This window comes from Papaver somniferum, chromosome 3 (genome assembly GCF_003573695.1).
Source record: "Papaver somniferum cultivar HN1 chromosome 3, ASM357369v1, whole genome shotgun sequence".
NCBI classification, from domain to species: Eukaryota; Viridiplantae; Streptophyta; class Magnoliopsida; order Ranunculales; family Papaveraceae; genus Papaver; species Papaver somniferum.
This window is the reverse complement of record NC_039360.1, coordinates 35,832,671-35,855,558: the sequence shown is the minus strand read 5'-3', so window position 1 is coordinate 35,855,558 and position 22,888 is coordinate 35,832,671. Positions and strand designations below refer to the sequence as shown.

General features: G+C 36.9%; 1 protein-coding gene and 1 long non-coding RNA gene across 3 annotated transcripts; one reads left to right on the top strand and one right to left on the bottom strand.

Moving 5' to 3' along the window:
• Window positions 1-6,030: 6,030 nt before the first annotated feature.
• On the bottom strand, window positions 6,031-10,977 carry LOC113355849 (tryptophan--tRNA ligase, chloroplastic/mitochondrial-like). 2 transcript variants are annotated; one of them, XM_026598808.1, is made up of 7 exons: window positions 10,770-10,977; window positions 9,998-10,087; window positions 9,774-9,908; window positions 8,223-8,303; window positions 7,986-8,032; window positions 7,743-7,824; window positions 6,031-6,463 (listed from the first exon to the last, which is right to left on the bottom strand). In XM_026598808.1, the coding sequence occupies exons 4-7, from the start codon at window positions 8,277-8,279 to the stop codon at window positions 6,383-6,385; spliced, it is 267 nt and encodes an 88-aa protein (XP_026454593.1). In that variant the 5' UTR covers window positions 8,280-8,303; window positions 9,774-9,908; window positions 9,998-10,087; window positions 10,770-10,977; the 3' UTR covers window positions 6,031-6,382. The 2 variants fall into 2 exon arrangements, with proteins under 2 accessions (XP_026454593.1, XP_026454594.1); XM_026598809.1 differs by lacking the exon at window positions 7,986-8,032.
• A 1,086-nt stretch (window positions 10,978-12,063) lies between these two features.
• Window positions 12,064-15,305, top strand: LOC113355847. Its single transcript, XR_003362631.1, has 3 exons — window positions 12,064-12,254; window positions 13,184-14,018; window positions 14,224-15,305. It is a non-coding gene; the product is annotated as an uncharacterized LOC113355847 (long non-coding RNA).
• The last annotated feature ends 7,583 nt before the right edge of the window (window positions 15,306-22,888 follow it).

The window sequence follows — 22,888 nt, the reverse complement described above, 5'->3', positions numbered from 1 at the left end:
TTCAGACAATGGTTAATTGTTTTAAACTCCTATTTCAATCATTGATACATTTTAGAATACGGGAATAGCTATCTCACACAAATTATTAGCTTCGAAGATATTTTCAAGTGATCGAATGATCAATACGAAACATTCTGAATCTACATCAAATGACTGTCTCACACAAATCATGTAAAATGTTACAAGGTGATTTTCACATGATCATCTTTTGACTTCCGTTAAGAATACTGATGAACGTGGTTAACACAAAAGCTTACTAACACATATTTCGAGAAATATATAAGAGAGTTAAACTCAGGTCGAAATATCAAATGTGTATAATGTAAAGTCTATATAGCTATACGACTTAGTCTCAGTAACATATGGAAAGAAATAGACTTATGTGTGATAGATGAGTTCGAGTCTCCATATACCTTTTGTTGATGAAGTTCCTCCAAGCTCCCGTTAGTAGATATTCATCTCCAATCGATGAACGCCGTGAAGTCTAAGGCTCAATTTCACATTCTATCTTAATCCGAGACATATCTATAAGTAAACTAGAAATCGAGACTTATAGTTTTGACAACTAAACTTGACGAACAAGCTTGAGATAGAAACGATTGCAAGTTTGACCAAGCAGTTCTCGAACAAATCTTTTTTTTTGATGTTGAGATAATTCTCCAAAAAGAATAAAATTCTCTTGATAGGCTAAATAATGTGATAATGAATAATTTTCATGTTGAAGTCGACATTGATTTGTTGATAAGTAAGTGTTTTGCTCCTGTCTTGTAGCGCAAATAGTTGTGAACTGGACGTGGTACAAAAGGAGCATAAGTCTCATCTAACCGAGAAAAACTTCTTGGAACATGACTCATTTCATTGGTCAAACCCCGATATATCTTGTATGAATAACAGTGTTTTGTTGTTTAATAAAAACATTAAGATGTCTCTCCACAAGAGATTTACCTTACAAAGTACGAAAAACTATCTCCAGACATTGTTAGTAAAGAGATGCAAAACAAGACATCGAGAACATAAAAAGGGTTTTTTAAGTGTTCCTCTAAGGTCTTGTAACACTCTTAGAAATTATGACTCTTGGGTTTTTCACAACCCATCGCGGTACAAATGCAGTTAGAAGGAAGTTCTCTCATGGAGTCATGCTATCAAGAATCTAATTGAACTAACTGTGTTCTCAGAAATCTGTTAAATTTTTATGTTGAGCATTGCTCCATAGAAACATTCTTTTTATCGTTCTTCGAAAGCAATCTCGTGACGAGGTCTCATATTGAGGAAGTCTTTTTTTTTCCTATGCTTTAAATATCCCTTGGACAAATTTATTGAGCTAAAAAATGATTGCTCTTGAAAAATTGATAATCAGTCAATACCTTGAAGTTGTTGACCTCACATGTGCAGTTCACGTACGGTGAACTTGGACCCGATCCTGAACGGGTTGAATCTAGTTCCGGAACTGTGTGGACGGTTCATATACCATTCCAGTTTCACATAAAAGGAGAAAAATTTCTCTCGTTTAAGTCACCTCCTTCTCTTCTCAACTGTTTGAGAAGCTAAGAAGGAAAACCTAAGGTTCGCTTACCATCATCTCCTTCTCATTCATTTCTCAACTTTTTTGCATTTTTTTTGAAGTTTTGGAACCAGGAGAAGATTTTATATTAGGGGTCAAGAACAATTTTCATGTTGGTCACCACTTTGAAACTTCACCATCTTCAATAGTTCGGATACACAAGTAAGTTCCAGAACAACTTGAGTTGTTTATTACGTTTACTCAATTAGCATGTCTATAAGAAAGTATAATAGTGGTGCAAGTTCAAGTAGAAGAGTCGTTGATAGTGATAATGAATACGATGATGATGATGATGTCGGTGTTGATGTTCACCAACCGTACTTGATACTAGCCATTAAGTTAGTTTCATCAACATATCTTCCAGAGACAGACACAATATAATATTTAGTGGTCATTTTGTTAGAGAAAGGGCATATGATCGAACCAAATTTTCACATGTTCATGAACCAATTTGAGTGGGGTGATGTTCATGAGGGTTTGGGGGAATCATATCCTGAAATGACTTGTGAATTTTATGCAAACTTACATGCACTCAACAAAACTAATTGTTGTTTTAAGACTATGGTCAAAGGGACACTTTTTGATGTTAAACGTAGTGTTATTGCTGAGTTATTAAACCCGCATCTTCTTCATTGGCTTGTTGTCCCTCAACCGGAAGGTCGAAGACCAAATAAGCATCAGTTGTCTGAACTGTTCTTATGCAAGGATGTGCCATGGACAGAAACAAACTACTTGTGGACAATATAAGATTTCATTTGAAGATTTTGGTAAGTTGGTTATAAATAACTTAATTCCCAGTACGCTCGACAAAAATCTCTAGAGCAGAATTCTGGCTGAGTTGGTTTACCACCTTGTTTCTGGTGAAGAGGTTGATTTATGTGGATTAATTATTCGACAAATGATACACATGGTTTCACAGAAGAAAAACCCTGGATTTCCATGCCTCATCATCCGAATCTGTAGTCAATTTAAAAATGTTCAGTTTGGAACTTGTGTTGGTACTCCATCTCCCTTGATCCAGACAGACATTAATAAGATGAAGAAACCTACCAATCCTGAAGTTGCTCTCTTTCAACAAAGGCTTGAGTACTTGGAGAGACAGTTGACTTATGCTGTGACGGCTCATCCAGACCTAGCTGAACCAATAACCAAGATTGCTGAGGATTACTATCGCGGTCTGGCTTAGTTTTCTTTTTTCATATTTATTATGTCAATTTCAGACTTTCCTTATGATATTTGTATTGAACTTCTAATGTCGAACTTATTAAAACTGTTATCTTTTAATGGTTGTAGTAACTTTAATTGTATTTTAACCTTGAATGATTTTATATTTCAATTAAAATGCCAAATATGTTAAATTCATAAGAAGTTTAGCTGAATATGCTCAAAAGTTAAGTCTATTATGTCTTTATGTAAATATTGATAAAAGATAGAATGATCTTTTTGAGAAAATTCCGCAGTATTGATCTTTCCCTGATCCACTTCTATGTGAAAGTATTGTATGGCTCCGTAAGTTTTTCTTATGTTGAGCGTTTCTGACTAAATTAATCAGTAAGTTCTTCTTGTGGTTTATTTATTCGATTTTACTGGATACAAATCCATGTGATTTGTTGATGTCCAAAGAGATCCTTCTTTTCTTGTAAAAGTAAGGTCGCTCATGTTGTTCTCTTGGGAATGACATCAAATGGGGGAGAGTTCTTAAATGAACTTGTGCTTAATTGACATATCTTTATGGGGAGTGCGGCTGTGGAATATTGTAGGAGTTATCTTGTATCTTTATAAACTCTTTGATGAATACACTAAGTTTCGACTATGTGAATTCATCGAAATAAAGTTGATATGTTATCTTGTAGTCATGAATTATCTCTTTGATAATTTCATTATGATCCCATAGTTTTCGTACCTTTGCCAATTTATATTGACAAAAAGGGGGGGGGGGAATTAGTTGGTAGTTCACACTACATACATATGGTTTACGCATCATTATGTAAGGGGGAGTGGTTTTCATTGTGATATGGAAGTATTGACTAAGGGGGAGTGATACATATCACCATAGTATTATTTCAAAGTTGTGATGCAATTGGACTATGATTCTGTATGATAATACTATGACATAATATAACAATGATTGAGAACATTTGTTTTCTTATTGTTATGGCTACAGATCTTCAACAACAATGATGCTTAGTTGAACACGTTCAGAATCTTCGGAGTACTTAGAGTAGCAATGAATTCAAGGAAAGTTGGAGAGCCAAAGAAATCAAGCATGATGGATGAGAAGCTACAAAGTTTATTTATTTTGTATTCCATATGGATTGATAGTTTTTTGTCACTAAAATTGACAGAGGGGGAGATTGTTAGAGCACTGCTCGGTCGAACTAACAACCGTTGTTATCTCAAGCTTGTTTGTCAATTTTAGTTGATCAAAACTATATCCTTGATTTCTAGTCTACTTATAGCTATGTCTCGGATTAGGATAAAATGTGTAGCTGAGATTTAGACTTCACGGTGTTCACCAATTGAAGAAGAAGATCTACTGAGGAGCGTGGAGGAACTTCATCAACAAAAGGTATGTGGAGGCTAAAACTTATCTATCACTCAGAAGTCTATTTTATTCTATCTTCTAATGAGACTAAATCGTATAGCTATATAGACTTTTATATTATACACATTTGATATTTTGAGCTGAGTTTATCTCGCTTATCTATTTCTCGAAACATGTGTTAGAAGCTTTTTTCTTTAGCTATGTTCATCCTATCCTTGACGAGTTTAGTTGGAGACAATTTATTTGTTGGAAACTAAATAGTAAGTCAAAAGATGATCATATGAAAATTACCTTGCACAGCTTATATGATTTGTATGTGATAATCATTTGATGTTAGCTCGGGAAGTTTCATATTGATCATTCGATCACTTGAAAAGTTAGTTGAAGCTAATGGTATGTGTGAGATTACCATTGTCGTCTTCTAAGGATGTTTCAATGATTGAAATCAGAGTTTAGAACAATTACCCATGTCTGGATACAATACGGTATGCATATCCAGTATGCGAACTGTATTGTGGTAATTCAGGTCCAGAACTATTGTTTGCCTACCTAGTATGCAAATGGATTTACCTGAGAAGGTCTGGAACTCTTGTTTGCGTACCTATTATGCGAACGGGTTTACCTGAGTTGGGTCCGGAACAGTTGTTTACTAACCATGTTTGCAAATGTCTTGACTAGGCCAAGGTCCGGAACTGTTGTTCGCGTACCCAGTTTGCGAACACAGTGGTTAAGTTCTAGAATCGGTTATGAATGATTCTCATACTCATTAACTAAAACAGTTATGTTTTAAGGAATGCAAATTAATTTTGCAAACCGTGGCTTGATGTTCATGAATTCGTTCTTGTAAAAGTACGTTGTACGATTACAAATCAATCCGATTTCGTTTCAATTTGTTCATGAATATTTCTATGGGATAGTGAACAATTGAACAACTCTATTTGAAACACAATTAGATTCATTTGATTATCTATCTTGTTTGATTGATCATCATATTTAATCTAGAAGTGTTTAGATGAAAGTGGTTAATTAAGACAAAAGTGTTCATATGGCTAACTTTGATTAACTGTTATCGAGCCAACCCAATATACACGTTTAGGTACGGTTACCCATATCCAAATATAAGCATATCTCATTTGTGTAATATACACGTTTAGGTACGGTTAACCATATCCAAATATAGGTATATCTCATTTGTGTGTAACAAGCTAGGACCATCCAACGGTGGAGATTGATTGCTTGATTTCTAAGCAGACTTAGCTTGAATCTTAAATCAGGAGTTCATCTAACGGTGAATATTGAATGCTTTGTTACTAAGCTATCTTAGCTTTGATTGTAAGCAAACATGATTTGAAATGCTATATAAGGGAGAATTCTAGGAACTGGAAAACTTAATCCCGACACTTTCATGTGTCCTAGTTGTAAACTAGAGTCGATTCTCCTTTAACCTAGGTTTTTCCAAAACTATGTTAGGTTAATGACTGGAGACTTCATTTAGGATTCGTGGAGCCAGATCTAGCTATTTTCCTTGTAGTTGCGTATTCCAATCTTACTTGTTCTATCGTTTTGAGTTTTATCTTCTCTAAGATTCACTCCAGATTTATCTCCGATTTATATTTTAGTGGCTATGCAAGTGTCCAACCTGCGACCTTCTATCCAGAATTGACAAAAGTACGAGACACAGGTTGATTGTTACTCAGTTCTCCGGAGTAAGAAATCCAACAAGTCTGACATAGAGTTTAGTTACACTCAGCTGATCAGCGTCTTAGAACCCATTAAGAACAAGTTTCCAGATGAGAAACAACGGCAGGAGGTAGGTTTTGCCTGTTTCTTACGGTTCTTCAGGCTGGATAGTGGTAAGATACTAAGATAGATAAATGTAACATTGTAATTGGTAGTCACCCTTTATCTCAAATTTGGGCTCGTCGTCTCAAGAATATCATGATTCAAAATAACTGTTTGAACTATATACACGAGAAGGGGAAGTATGGGCACTTTATAAAGAGCGGAAACCATTTGATCTGTGCTCGGATCCTAAAACAAGAAAAGGACACAAGTTCCTTGCTCGTAGAAATTCTCTGTGATTACACGAAAGAAAATGCTGTTAACGTTGCATTAATAGTAAAGGTGGCTGGGGGGCAATAAAACAATCTTTCCAAGGAGGGCCTCCTTTTTCAAATTAAGGTTGCTTTCTCACTGGCCTCTTCCCACCAATTCTTGCAGCAGTATTGTTTCTTCTCATCTTCGCAAGAATCCCATAACTTGATAAGTAGCATCTGCTATATCAGCAGCTTTGTAGCTCCATCAACCGAAACTCTATCCAAGTAAGCTGAATCAGACATGATATCCAACTTCCCGACCTGAAAAAGTGAAGGACCAGTATGACGGGACCACATTCTACAATAATAGAAGGAGAAAATGGAAATGGAAAGCTAAATGAAACGTATGTTAGATAAATCTTCCTCCAAATTGTGTGTTGTACTAGACTAGGTTGTGGCGCATGCTCAGAATGGTCCAATCCATCCAGAACAACATATTGATAAGCAAAGGCTGGCGAGAAAATACATGCAGCTGATACCTGCCCTATATGGCTATAAAGCTTGGATACATATGTAAACTGGGTGGAACTCGTTAACCTTCCCATCAATTACACCCATAAGAACTTACTCATACTGAAAGCTTGATAAAACTACATGAATCTGGCGTACCTAGATATACCTAACTTAAGTAGTGGAAATGTAAATCTATCTGGCTACAGTCATCTGCTTACCTACGTGAGTAGAAGTACTTGTACATCATGTTATAACTGCAACGTGTATTAATTGAGAAAAAGTCATTTGATAGTACCTGAACGGGATGCAAATTATTTACTAAAGCATCCGTAAGGAAGGGTTTGAGCGCTCCCCAGTCCATATCATGCATTAAACAAGGCATGCTTGTAAAAGCATGTTCTCAAACATTGAATCATAATTTCCTATTATTAAAGCACGAATAGTAAATCTGAACCCCATCTTTGGATACCAACCAAGTCAATGAATGAGCAAGTCGAAGCCAAATCAAGTCAGAGCAATTTCAAGGCTGACCAGGATAATTGCAGATTTCACCAGGCACTTCGTCATCAGGTTGAGTAGTCAGTTCAGTCAACTAGGTCTCCCTCTTAAGAGCTCATCAATAAAATCTGAATCTCACAGGACAGAAAACTAAGACGAGAATTGAGTCTATTACAGGTCATTTAAAAGATATTAGAGCTGCTCAAGATCTGAACAGTCTAATCACGTGTTAAACCATAATCTGTATCTATGGACAGTGGATGTAACTATTATAGAGGATGTTGACAGGAATTCACTTTCATTGAATATGAGTTTCTGAAATCTAAGAGAGTAAAGAAGATACAGTGATCAGGATACAAGCTCTAACACCCCACAAAAGCCTTGAACTAGGAAATTGTGGATTAGTTACTGTGGCAAGATCTAACTATTATCAACAACATGCATAAATGGCTTCACAATAATTATCTGGCAGACTTCTTAGGTGTGCTTTCGTTTCCCATGGTGTCAGTTTTTTACCAGGGAAGCTGACTTGCTTGTATGCTAGCACAGAGATACCGAAAAAGAGGAAAACAGCATAAGAATACCTTACCTCATCTGTTTTTCCTGCAACGGGCTGGTAAACTGATAGAAGATGGTTGCATTCTGGTCTATCAGAATTGTCAAATTCCAACCTGCATGATGACGGGTATGAAAGCAACATGCACAGAGTATATAAGCATTCTTAAGTAAACTATAAATGGGCAAAAAACGACTCAACTCTGGCAAGCTATTATGTGCAAGGCCCTCGAGAGAAAAACTCAAGAAACCAATAGCAATGAGGGTAGTTACTAACCCAGGGAGTGAATCAGTTTTGCGGCGCTTTATCTTGTTTTTTATCACCTAAAAGAATAGGTAGTGAATCGGGTGTTCAGAATTACAATATTAAGAAGAACACTGACTAGATCAAACAGCGTTTTGAAGCGAATATATCCAACATCCCACCAAATGTGTTATACGTAGAAGCTGTGAACTGTGGGTTCATAAATCACAAACATATCTGAAGCTAAATATATGCATATAAAACACTTACACATTTAGGGCCGAGAAGATTGATTCGAGACTGATCAGAAGGATCTGACTTGGACATCTATGAACGATCCGACTTGGACATCTATGAACAAATAGCAAACAAAAGAATATAGTACGATATTATCACGCTCGAACAAAGAACATCAATGTACGATATCATAAAGTACGGGAAATTGTTGAAGAAGGTGAAATTCTGCCGGAAAAGATTGGAACCGCCAACAATCCAGCAGATATGCTCACTAAAGTGGTGACAGGTGAAAAGTTTAGACATTGTCTAAACTTGATCAGCATTGTGCATATTTGAAGACACCTTAAGGGTGTAGTGGTGCTGTCAAGCACATGTGAATCCCAAAAAGGGAGTGAAGCGTCTTTATGATGAGTGAAGAAGTGAAGCATCTAAGGATGAGTGAAAGCAGCAAAAGTTTGAAGGAAATGGAATGTCAGATTTCATGCCAAGGTGGAGAAAATAGAGAATAGTGAAGTTGTCCTAGAAATCTTGCCAAGGTGGAGAATTGTTAGTTATTGGCTCGATTTAGGAAAGACCAGGAAATCAGTTTGCAAGTCACTTTAGGAATCTGATTTCTTTTAGGAATTAGTTCTCTATTTAGGACTTCTATTTCTAGGTGGATTCTAGATTATTCCTAGCCCTATAAATAGAGGTGTAACCCTTAGGTTATTATATCTCAGTCTGAATTGTAAGAGGTGTGTGAAGAAACTATTTGTCTATTCTCTAAGTTTCAATAAGAAATTTATTTGCTGCAGTGGAGTAGGCACATTGCAGAACCACTATAATTCTTTGTGTTCTTGTTTTAAATTCCGCGTAGTATCTTGGGGTGCCTAGGAAGTAGCTAATTTTAAGCACAACAATGAGAAATCAAAGACATACAAAAATCTCTAAGAACCAAGAGAGATTTAAGTGCTTGAAAGAGTTAGCAGTGAGAAAATGTGGAGATACAGACTGTCCCTGAGCAATGCATGCAAATAGAGATCCCAACATGAAATCTGGTTAACCAACTGGGATTAGCCCAGTTGGCTAGGGGTTGAACTCCCAAGTTTTAGGTTAGGGGTTCAATTTCTGCTGCTGTCTGATCAAAAAAAAAAACAAACATGAAATCTGGTAGTTGAGGTTGTATGCTCTATGATATAATCTTCCACGTAACAATTAACAATTTAGCCCAGCGACAGGAACTATCGTTTTTTTGCTCTCTTAAATTTTCATGGGAAATAATCTTCCATGTAACAATTAACAATTTAGCCCAGTGACAGGAACTATCGTGTTTTTGCTCTCTTAAATTTACATGGGAAAAATTGTCTAGGAAACGAGGTGCTAAAGAATCCTACATAGTAAAATTGATTCAGTATGTTTCCTGTAGGTGTGGTACATTGTGATCTAACTCAATCCATCTTCAAGTTACCATATCTACCAGTAAACTAAAAGACAGAGCTTTTATGGGTCGCCCTAACAGAGACACTAGTAACCATATCTATAGCATCAAAAAATTTAAAGAGTGTAACTAAAAGAAAGAAGATGAAAAGAATGGAGCTTCCATACACCATAACGCACTGCCTTGCGAGACTTCTCTTTGAATTGAATCATTTAATTCAGCCAGCCAACTGGTGTAACAGCACTTAGTAACCACATCAGTTATGCATGGGCACGGACATGAGACTGCACAATGACCTAAGACTGCAGATATGGTTGCAAGAGGACCAATTTTTAGCATATAAATGATAACAGCTTCAATGCCATCAAACAGAACCACAAACAAGTACCACCTTGGAGGTGTCAACACCGCATGCTAGATAAATAGCTGTTGTACTCCTTGTTTCCTCGGAAAGCTGTTTTGGTTCATAAGGTAAAGTTATCTGCAGAAACATTCCAGGGATTATACTTCTCTGTTACTGTAATGGATTAAAATAATATGCAGGATAGTGAAGAGCATGATAGAAGGTGCTTCACTTCAGTGATAGTAAATGGTTAAAGATGTTTGACTACAGTGAATAGTACATTACATTCTTAGAATAAAAACAAGGATGTGTGTAATCTGCAGTAACAAAACTTTACGCTCAAAAAGAAACCCGAAAACCAAACCAACCTGAAGAGAAATGGTGGTTTGGAAATTAGAAATGCCCACATGTTTAGTAAGTCCTTCTAAGAATAAATATGTGCACCGTGTGTTTTGTAACTCTAACGAACAAGAGACTAGTAGCCATTTGTTCATCAACTGTCTTTTTACGAGGGCTGTGTGGTTTTGGGCATGGAGTTCCAATGCCACTAGTTTCTTAGTTGGGGTCATACCTGGTTTGAAAATCCTTCGTTTAACTAGGTTAAATACAATCCTTTTCATGCACCTCAAAATTGAATTCCCCAGATACAACAATTTCAACCCTAATTATCAACAAGGATTCAAACTTTATACATATTGAATACCAATGTGCCAACATTACTAAATTCATAAGCTTTACATCAATTACTACCACAAATGCAAAAGGTAAAATCTTTTTAATGCCCCAAGGGTATAAATACTAAGAGTTGAAGTGTACTTACTTCCCAGAGCTAATTGATACAACAGCAACGAGAACTACTTCTGTGTTGAAGAAGAAGAAGAAGATTATGAGGACGAATCTATTTTCTTCAGAAACCCACTTCGAATTTGACCTGTTTATATAATCAAACAACGAGGATTTAAAGATAGGCTGTAGAGAGAGAGAGTGGTGGGGGAGGGAGACTGCACAATGAAGAAGGGAAAGGAGGTGAAGATGTCAGAAACTGGGAGATAAAAACCAGAAATGATACACGTACCTAAGATGTGCACGGTGATCAGATCTAAGGGCCAATAATGCAGCCCTGGGAGATTTGCAGGGGATGGGGTTAAGGGTAGGGTCCACTATTTTTTTCTCTCACACCAAACATTATTGTGCGTATCTTGGGTACACCAAACATTTCTAGATAAAAACTAGGTTTTAACTTCAGAATTTTGATAAAATACCCTGCTTTTTGCATACACACTGAAAAATGCTCTCATTTTTCTAAAATTTGTTAACGTACCCTCACGTTAGTTTTTCCATCTAGTGTTAGTTAAGACTAATTTACTTTCCATATTTGCCTTTTTATTATTTTCACATTAATTTTATACATCATTTTTCAGGTTCGTCGAGTCCAGTACAGGATCGTTACACCGCTTTCAGGTTCGTTACATCATTTCCCAAAAAGGGTTCATCATTTCAAGTGTTTTGGGATTTTTAGTTGGAAGAAAACGACCTTCTACAACATTTTTTTAGGTTCGTCGAGCCCAGTTCAGGATCGTGACAACGCTTTCAGGTTCGTCGAGCCCGGTTCAGGATCGTTACACCGTTTTCAGGACCGTCGAATCATTTATCCTCCCAACCAAGGAGATGTAGTTCAGGAGTAAATAGGACTTTTAATTGGAAAGATAACTGCCACCTAGCACTTAACTTGATGAAATTTGCCTTTAGAATAAAACGGGATACTTTAACAAATTTCTAAAAAACGGGGGCATATATTTAGTGTAATGTGAAAAGTAGGGATATCAAAAAGCCCTTTTAACTTTTAAGCCGGAGCCACAAAGAGAAAATTGAACCGAGTATGTTTGTGGTCCCAAAATGGCTCCAAAGTTTTCGGAATGTGAACCAAGATTGTTGGTCGAGGACCGATGTACCAATTTACTTGGGAGTTTCCAACTTTCATCCAAGATAAAATATTATTTACCTTTGGATGGGTACGCCCTCAAATAAATCGGTATCCCTTATTAGTAGCCATCTGAAAACCTTCTTTAAGGAACAAAGTGTCTTTTAATAATAAGATGAGTCTGAAATGGAGTGTAGGAATAGAGAGAGTGTATGAAACAGTAACCTTCGTCAAAATCAGTTTCTTGGTACCTTAGTCAATATTAGAATTCTGAGTTCTTTTTGAATGATTCTGACTATTATCCGTGAGTTTACTGAGAGGTTCTTGAGTGTTAGAGTGCTCCCTTCATGGTTGTTGAAGAGCATAAGTCATCATCTTGTTCAGGTAAGTGGTCTAAAATTTGAGTTTTCAAATTTTATTTCACCTTATTGGGTTAGTAGAGTTATTGGCTGAATGTTTTACAGGTTTTTCTCTGATTCTTCATTGAATTGTCATTTGGGTTATCTTCTCGTTTAGATTTCGAGTCTCTGGTTGAATTTTTTTCAATTCATTTTTTTTTTTTTTTGTCCTTCTCTCTGCTTTGTCTAGTTCTCGTCTAACTAGACCCTCTTCACTTCAACATCTTTTTCTTTGTTTCTTTTTTATTCCCTCTTTGATCTTCTTTTGATCTCCTCCATGCCTCACCTTACTTCATTAGATCTGAGATATATCACCATATTTCACCTAATTCTGATCATTTCTCAATGGGTGTCTCTAAAGTTAGTTAGTGTACTAACTGTCAGAGGCTCAAGGTTTTTAAAGTATAAATATAGATGCAAAGGAAATCAAGTTACATGGGGAAATTTCTTGCTTATGGATACTTCCTCAAACGATTCCATCAACATCACAGAAATATCCACTGAAATTATTAACAATCTAGCTGTTAATATGAAGAATAACTTAAATCTTGAAAGTACTATAGAACTAGTTGTGTATTTAGACAAACATATGGTATTAGAGAAACAAAAGGAATATTTTACTTTGTGTTTGCTAGGTAGGATATGTTGTCCTGTAACTGTATCCACTCGCAGAGTGAGGAAATTGGTAAGAGATCATTGGTCGAAGTTTAAAGAGGTTTCAACCAAGAAATTTTGTGAAAGGCTTAATGTTTATCTCTATAGAGTTGGTTCGGAGAATGATATTATGAGAATTAAAGATGATGGTCCCTGGATGTATGGTTGCTTGGTAGTTCTTATAGAAGTTCCAGGTCAGGGTTTCTTATTTGGTGCTGCTGTAACTATGGATTAATAATTGTTCATAATTTTCGTTTGTAGAATTCCCAATCAGTTTCTGATTCCAGCAGCTTATACAGCAATGACAACAACTATTGGAGAACCATGTGGTTTTGCTGAACCGATGGGTGTCTCTCCAGATCATGAAACAATGAAGATACTGATCAAAATAAATTTCACGTGATCTCTTTTTAGAAGGGTACTTGTTATGCTCAAGAAGATGAAGCATGGATTTCAGTCAACTACAACGTAATATCGTGGAGAATTTTTGGGATTTGTAAGGTTCTGGATCACATGATGGAACCATGTGTGAGGGAGATGTGCATGATTGCAGATGCTCCACTAGATGGTGTTGGAAATGAAATTGTTATCGAAATAGAACCTCTTATGATGGGTTATAGTGGTCATGAAGATATGAGCAAACAAGGAGTTAGCAAGGCTACTATAACTGAGAAGGAAGTGAGCTTGATCCAGTGGTTCCTCAAATTCTAACTGCAGCTGAAAGATTAAATGCAGATATGAGAATGGTGTGGGAAAGAAACAGGATAATAGGCAAATCCATATTTTATGAGGGGTCTAATTATGATGTCAGCCATATATCTGTTAGGACAATTCCGAAGAATATATCAGCTAGTGGGCAATTAGTAATAAAGGAAGGGGTTGAAGCTGTGGGTACGGATGAAGTTGTTAGAAGATTGGAAGCAGTAACTGAACATCAGCTAAAGGAAGGATCTCTTCTGGATTTTACAATCAACTTAAAAGAACCAGAAATAAAGAAGAGAAAGTACAAGAACAAAGTCTCTATAGTGGAAGAAGTCAAAGGGGTTACAAGATGTTGGTCCTGAGTTAAATAATGAAGATGTCGCGTCTAAGGATGGTGAGATGCATGTTATAAACTCTAAAAATAGGATTTATCTGTTTTTCCTTTCTTAACTCTTTATATCCGGTTCCTAATGTGCAATCTCATGGAGATGACAGCATAATTCTTGCCAACCCTCAAAGATAGGATGGTGTGCGTGTTATAAACTCTAAAAATAGGATTACTAATATTTATTATTCCCTTCTTAACTCTTTATTTTCAGTAATCCTGGTGAGACTAATGAAGACCCATTTGATATGTTCATTGACATTCCTGCAAGCCCTCCTCCGGTGATTTCTGCTAATCATGGTAATGAGATGGTGATAGAGGGTCCGATCAACAATCAGGTACACACTACTATACACCAAATTTATGTTTTTAGTTCTTGTTATCTACCTGAAAAGCATGATGCAAGAATAAATGAGTGTGTTAGGATGTTCATATGTCTTGATAAAGATGGTATATCACATATTAGAATGTATATCATATGAAAATCTGTTTAACTCGTGAACTGGATCGGTTTGCATACTTGTATGCAAACCATGCTTGAACTGCGGTTACGGAACCGGGTTTGTTTCCAAATCGGTACGCAAACTAAAACAGTTATGTGTTCATGGACTCGGCAATGTTTCCAAATCGGTACGCAAACCGTTATAGTTATGTGAACTACGGAACCTGCGATAGCCTTAAGGTTTCCAAACCGATACGCATACTTAAAAAGTTCTGTGAACTCCGGAAATCGGTTTTGTTTAAGTGTTTACAAACCGGTACGCGTACTATGACTAAACTGACGCACGAACTACTATGTATTTGTACTCGTATATCTACTAATCATGTCGATTATATTTTCAAGTGTGTTTTATTTATTTGTATGAGATAATTAGCATTTGATTAATTCTCTAAAATACTAGGCTAATTGATCACATGTTTGTGACTCAGATTTAATTTCTTGTGTGTTCATGATAATAAATATAAATCTTTTAAGTTCAAATCGGCTAGTTTCGACTAACCTGTTGAACATAGTCTTTGTACATGGTTCGGTTATGGTTTTACCTAAACAGAGTGTATATCTTGTTTATGTGAATCAGATTCAAAGATTCATCTAATGGTGGTTATTGTTTTCTTGGTTCCAGAGCCATTTTTAGCTTAAACCAAAAGCAACCTATGCTTTGAAAGTTTATAAAGGGGGAACTTCAACCAAAATCCCGACACTACTTTTTGTTGTGTCCTAGTTGTATCTAGAGTCGTCCTCTTCCTAACCCTTTTAGGGTTTAGCGACTACAAAGTCTTCGTAATGATTCGTGAAGCCAGGTCAAGTTATCTTCCTTGATAACTCGTGTATCTTGTATCTTGATTGATTGTTGAGTTTACTCACTTGATCAAGATAGATAGAAATCAAAAAATTCTCTTCATCTCAAACTTTTTGTGTGGGGTGAATAATAATTTAGGATACACTTCGGGTTGCATAAGTCCGGATTTTGAGGTTATCTAGACTTTGTCTATTTCTATCGATTTCCACACCTTTGATCATATTGATTGATTATAAATGGAAACCAATTATATAGGCTTAATTTATGGGAGGTAGATTTGGTTAAAGTCTTCAATTGAGTTCAAGCAACTCTTAGTTGGTGTCATATCAACTAAGGAAATCAATTGCGCGGAGTTCTGTTGGGATTCAAGAGGCGTAAGGAGCGCGACTGTACCTTGATCGGTGGGATACCTTCTAGGGCTCAACTACATTCCAGTCCGAAGGTAATTGGTAGTAGGATAGTGTTTGTAGCGGCTTAATATAATTTTTTGTTCAATCTGGACTAAGACCCGGGGTTTTTATGCTTTTGCGGTTTCCTCGTTAACAAAACTTCTCATGTCTGTGTTTTTTATTTTTACGTATTATATTGTTTATCTTTATAATTGAAATATCACAGGTTGTGCGTTGATCAATCATAATAGAGACATCCGACCTAGTTTGTTGAATATGACTTGATTGATTCTTGGACATAGGTCTTTGATACCGTCCAAGTTATCTCTTTGTGATTAGGTTCGCGGATTATTTATATAAACGTTCTAATCGCAAGAGAGAGAGAGATAGAGAGAGAGAGATAGAGAGAAAGAAAGAAAGAAAGATATAACTCTAAGATATTATTGCCTAAGAAAAAAGTGGTGGTGTATTTTGGTACCCCGCATTTTCAGTCCACAATGGTTTGAGGTCTTGGATGGGTTGGATTAGAACTAGAAGACGAGTACAAGTTTTATTTTGAGTTTCTTAAGACAAAGTGAAGATCAATAAAATAATACACTGAGAGTTGGTGATATTGGGGATATGGACAAAAATGAGATTTGCATGAGGGAAATGGATTAGGTGTATATTGATAATATCGACAGAGGAGACAAGAGAAATGTAAATGATCCAATAGATTAGGAAGGAATGGGTAGAAAGTCCAAAAATGTCACAGATGATGGCGCCAAAAGGGGATTTTTCAGCAATTCTAACTATGAGGAAGGAAGTACGAGCCTAGTTTTGGGTAACTTGAATACTCTAAATACCAACAATTAAATATTAGGTGTGATCCTCAAGATAATAGCCAATTTGGGAATGTAACTGATATCGCAAACTCTACTATCAATACTAAGTAATTTTTTCTTTTGCCAAAAAAATAAACAATAAGATGAGTCGATGACCATTGTTTTCAATTTTAGGTACCTAATGGTAGCTCCGTATAACGCGTCTTCAAGTTGAAGGAATTCATAGACGTATAAACTTTTCATTTTGCATCATGTTAATGATAATAAGACTAATGTCCTAATATTCCACGATGCTTCCAAAATTCACGTTCTCATTGGATTATTATGTCGATATTGATTCGGCGGTAACCTTTTTATTTGTGACGGATCCACTCGAATATTAGTATTTAATATGGTGTAGGTGATTTCACATTTTATAGTCTATAGGTTTCCGCATCTTTGGAGCAGGTAATAAGTGAAGAAGACTTGATTTGTGGTGGTTGTCTTTGATACCCAATGTCAGGATACCAGCAGTAACTCCTCATAAGTCAATGGGTAGAACTCATCTTTGAAACCGATCTCAAGTTGATCAGGAAACCCAATACTTGTAACTTACCTAATTTTACACGATTTTAATGACGTGGGACTAAGAGCCTGACAAAAAGTGCTTCAAAGAAGCTAGATTTGTCATTTGCGGACAAAGTAACTGATGAGTGCATAATTTACATGTTTTGAGTGTCAATTCCATACTTGTTTTAGTTAGATTTCTTGCATATTATCCTTGTATTACTCTTGTTTTCTATTTTATGTGTTTATTCAGGTGAATCATCCAAGATCAATGGGATCATGGGTTGAAAGATCTAAGAAGATAAAATGATCCATTCCGTACGATAAAGAAGAGTTTGAGCTTGAAAGACACTTTTGGAATGAATATCCAGAACTACCTATAGTTGGGATGCTACAAACCCAACCGTAAAACTGGGAAAGGAGCAATAATCCTGTCAGAGTTACGATTGGTAAGTTACCTCAACCCAAACATAGATGAACCAGGTTCGCGAGAAGTGTCAGAGTCAGAGTTACGGCGAGGAAAGCAAGTCGTATGCAAATCCAGGGACACTTACGGTTTGGAAAGCATTCTAAACTCAACCGTATGTGATAATGAAGAAATATGAAAGATTTGAACACATCATTTTGTAGAGGACGACGATACGAAGGGAATGCAAAAAGAATGAGCTTAATCGGACGTCAGACGAAGAAGTTATGGCCGAAATGGTGAAGGAAGATAAAGTAAGAGATTCTGGGGAACTTACGGTTGAGAAACCCCACAGTAGAAAAACTCAGGGAGACTTACGGTTGGGTTTCCCAACCTTAGGAAAAGCCAATGGAACTTACCCAACCGTAGATAGTTTGAGTGGTGGAAATTTTGAATTTCTAAAACGTATAAAACTTGGTCCCAAAAGGATTCTAAACCCTAGATATCATGAGAACTATATAAGAAGGCCCTCAATACAATCTTGAGGAGATACCCCACCTTTGGAGACACAATTCTACCTCCCATATACATCTTCTACATCAAAACCTAGGGTTTACCTCTTTAGGAGGAATCCATTCTCTTTTGTAATCATGTGTAGCTAAACCTTTATTGATTAAGGATGAATTCAATGATCTAGACGTGATATTTATCGGTTAATACAAGTTATTCAAAGTTCTTATCATCATTGTTTGTTTTCACTATGATTAGGGTTTATGATTGATTAATTAGATTATTTGGAGTGCATGTTAGATCAATTTATTGATCATTTTATTGCTAGTAAAGGTTTAGGATATCCGTATAATTTTTGAACAATACTTACACAAGTAAAAAACGTGAGGCCTCACAGAGGGATTCTGTGGAGCAATCGTGTGTGAAAACAACACCAGTAAGTGGACCTTGCGCTAAGAGTATAACTGCTAGGATCAACCTAAGTTCACATAACTTAAAGCTTCCGATTGGGTTACACGTTGAGTGCGCTACTACTTGGTGGTTTGTTTGGATAGTAATTGATATGTGAGCACTTCATTATCCAGTTTCACAAGGAACTTTGAGGATAACACTGCTCTAGATGCTTTCCTACGTTTGGTGACGAATGGTTATAACAAAGATAGATAAGTATGCTATGAGAGTCAACGTTTTTTAACGGCGAAGGAATCCTTAATCATCCATGTCATCTTATTCTCTTTTTATTATAATTAAACCACCCCTCTTTTACTTTATTTTTGTTGATTCAAATATCATATCAATTACACAGCTCTCTGTGGGAACGATCTCTTACTACCGCTATATTACCAGTTAATTAGTGGGAAATATCTAGATTAATTTATTGAATTTACGACACGCATCAGTAACTATGGAAAAATATGAAATATAATTGACTCAAACTTTTTGAGCTAAGGCATCAGCTATATCTATATTTTCTCTACGAAGAAAAATATAAAATGTAATATTTAAAACAACCAATATAAGTGAAACATTCATACAATATCTTTCTAGCTCCAACCCTAAATTTACATCATTACATTTGAAAGTTTCCATCACAGTCTTGCAATCTCCAGCAAAAAAATATGCTAAATAATTCTTTTAATTAGCTTTTGTGTCCATAAAATAGCTTAAATAACTGCCAAACTTTCAGCTTGCTCGGATAGTCATTCTAACATAAGCTTTTTCATGGACGAAGCTCATTTTCTTAGCCCTACTATTATTTTGCATTATTAAAGTATATATATGAAAGCCTATGACATTGTAAAAAAACTCCTCCTAAGTTATCATTATTATTCGGTTAATCAGTTATTTCTTAATTATCATTCTTTGATTTTTTTTTTCTTTCTTCTATAAATCAATTGATTTCATAAATAAGGATTATTATGTCACTATTGAGGTAAGAAAAATAAACAAAACTCATTATAATTGTCATCAACTAAAGAGCACCTAGCACAATTATAAACACAGAAATGACGAGGGCACCTTCTTGTCCACAAACAATATTCGCAGTGCTGATAAAACCGATTAAGGGATAGAAGTATACATAGAATAACATAAAGCAATAGAAAAGGAAACTCTGAGCCTTGGGACTCGTCCTCATTTCGCATCATAAGGGTTCTTATGATGATTTAACGGGTGCATAACATTTAATTGCAGAATATAAATGAGAGGATGATTTACGTGATTCGGCACAAAGGCCTACGTCCACGAGGGTTGGTGTTGCACTATGTATTGTAGGGGGTTACAAAGATAGTCGAATGACTTTGAGTGGGGAACGAATCTAGAAGGGAAATGAATAAAACTCATACTTACTCTTTACAATTGCTCTCTCCTGAACTATATCTCTCTCTTTCACAAATTGGTCGACCCCTTCTCTGTTAATCGAGATGGGTATTTATAGAGATTGAGTGTGGGGTCCTCTTCTAGGGACAGTTGTACCCTTATCGTCTTGGATTCTGTGTCGATCCCGATGATGTCTTCGTGATATACCGATGACTCCAATGGTATCATGTTGTAACACTGGGTCGCCTTTCTCTTCTCCACGGGATTGTTGACATGTATCCTATGCTCGTATCATTTAATGCAGGTGGTTGGGTGGTCCGCACGCGTCAGACAACTTTTTATGCCCCAGTCACACCCTTGCCAGTGAGGTTTATCCTCACCCTTGATTTTGGATCTTCCTTGGGAGGATAAAAAGTAATCTTTTATAGTTTTATAGGGTACTTCGCGGCGCTCTTATCATCAGGTGCTCCTCGATCCGTCATCGTCAGATTTACGTGATGATGGCTATGTGGCAGAGGATAGAGGTACCTGTTCTTTTAGTGTTGCAACGTGGAATCATTGTCTTGATGCCTCTCATGCTGATGTAGCACACGTGTCTTCTTCGTGGCACGTGGTAAATTCTAGATTATATGTATACAAAAAGGGTCCAAGAGCATAACTCAGTGGTATCCCATCAACTCCAGTGAGGAGGAAGTCAGTGGTTCAATCCCCACCGTGGTAGAGGTTTGTATTTAATTAGTTGTATAGAGGGGTTTGGCGGGGTTGGATCTAGCAGTGGGGCTAGTCCAACTGGCTGGATTTGGGTAGGGTCCTGGGTCCAGCTTTAGCCTATAAAAAAATGGTCAAAGTATGAAGAAAACTGTCTTCACAGTCTCCTCAACTTATCGCAATAACTCCCCCTATATTTTAAGGCACGTTTCCCACTTCTAGTAATAACTTCTCCTCGAATCATGGGACGGTTTTATCATTTCTTGCTATAAATATGAGAGGGGTAGCTGGTGAAATAAATTTTATTCCCTCTCAATGTCTTCTTCATTCTCTGTCTTTTCCCTTCTTATTCTCTGATAGAAATCATTTCTCCTTATTTTGTTTTTCACTCTTAACTGTTATTGTTGTTCACCCTCTGTCGTAGATTCTAATAAGATCTTTTCGATATCTTCTGCCGCGGTTGTCTCCTGACTCTTCTTTCTACCATTGTTATCGGTAAGTAGTTCTCTTGTGTATGTAATTTTTTACTTTTGTTTCTTCTTGTTTGATGATCCTAGGTTTTGTGATGAAGAACAATTTATACGAAAGTATATATACTTGCCCCTGTTCTTTATCACAAAATTTGGAGTCATTTGTTCTGTTGGTTTTTCTTCTGTATTCCCAACATGATGATGCTCTTAATATGATGATGTTTTTGATATGATGGTGTTCTTGATATGATGGTGTTATTGATGAAATATAATGATTAAAGATTTGTATTTCGATCTTCATTAACCCTGTTTTTTGATCTTCTTTTTCTTTATATGCCCCTTGCAGATATGGCCGATCGTCCTCGGGTTCCTTATAAAACTCCTCCGCCGAGTCCTTACAGATCTCCTCCATCCAGGAGTCCTGATATATCTCCGCCAAAGGGTGGTTCATCTAGACCTTCCCAACCGGACCCTCGTACTCATAAGACTTCCTCTTCGTCCGGTCCTAGGGTTTCTTCTCAGAAAAAGGGGATCCGACGAGGGGTTCTCGATACGCAGTCAATCATCATTCGGCTAATCCTTCTTGTCAGCGTGCAGAACCGATGAATGTTCAACCTCTTCGTTCAATAGCTCCTCCTTCCAAGGTGCCTCTTCAGAAATCTAAGGCTTCGCAGACTGCTGCTTTGGTGAAGGATTATTCTTCTAAAAGTGCTGCGTAAAAGGTGGATTTGTCGAGGAATCCTTCGACCAAACGAAAAGCTTCGGAAATGAGTCCTCTGAAGAATCTGTCGTTGGGTAAGGTTGTATCTTCTGAATTTTCCCCAGTTATACGAAGTATCACAGTTTCCAAGAAGAAGGTTTCTTTTAAGCATATTTATCTTGAGGATTTCAAGGTTAGGCACGGTCTCGAGGCCTTTGATGTTAAATTTTATGATCAAGGTGATGATCTTACTTCTGATATGATTGCTAATTATAAGTACGATGCTTTCCATCTGCTGACGACCGTGTGAGCTTTCGAAGCCGGTCTTATGTTGCCTTTATATAAGTTAAGGGATTCTTTCTACTACGATGCCTTGGCCAAACGTGAGGGTTTCGCTTCCCATACCCACTGACGCTCGGTAGTTCAGTTGAGTGGGAATTATCTTAGGACGTTTAAAGAGTGTTATCTCCGGATCAAAAGAGAAACGATGATGACCTGCTACGCTCCTAACCCGACGAGAAATATTGGTATACTTCTGAAAATTTTAACGCCTCTTTCAGAGATTATGCCAATGGTAGGAGTCGTAAGCCGTGGAGCGTGGGTCTTCGTACGATGGAAGCTTCTCAAGGTGAGGTTCATCTTCTAAGTGAAGTAAGTGATTCGAAGCTTCGGCATGTCCCTGGTACCGAAGGGACTCCTTTTCAAAAGCTTTTTCCCAAAAGTGAGCGTCTCAAGTGTGATCATGATTATGAGTGGCATGCCACTCTTATTGAAGTTATCGGTCCTTGGTCCCATGGTTAGGTGACCGGTCAACATGGATGGCGTCCTATTGCTGGTAGCCAACCTCGCGAAGGTGCTCCGTCTCATTATGGTGAATTATGTCCTTGGAAACTAAATTTTGCTGGTATGAACTTCGACTATGTCGTTGATGTTGCAGATGCAGATGAAGAGGAGAGTTCTGATGTGGTTCTTCCTTCGAAAGGTGCTGTCACTATCAAGGTATGATTCCTTATAATACTATATGTTTTCCCCTGGAATCAGAAGTTGATCATGTGCTTGTTTCAGGCTTCGAGGAAGAAAAGAATTGGTCATGTTCAGTCTTCTACCGTTGGTGAAGAGGAGATGGAAATTCCCGAGGACAACAGCCCGGTGAATGATAAGGAGAATTCTGGTGACGAGGAACGTACTGATACTTCACCACCTGGCC

What these genes read in the sequence shown, in the direction of transcription:
- LOC113355849 (XM_026598808.1), bottom strand. Translation starts at nt 8,279, where the DNA reads ATGTCCAAGTCAGATCCTTCTGATCAGTCTCGAATCAATCTTCTCGGC. An exon ending in ATCTTCTCGGCCCTAAATGT is followed by an intron (nt 8,033 to 8,222) that starts GTAAGTGTTTTA and finishes CTATTCTTTTAG; the next exon opens with GTGATAAAAAACAAGATAAA. An exon ending in AAAACTGATTCACTCCCTGG is followed by an intron (nt 7,825 to 7,985) that starts GTTAGTAACTAC and finishes GTCATCATGCAG; the next exon opens with GTTGGAATTTGACAATTCTG.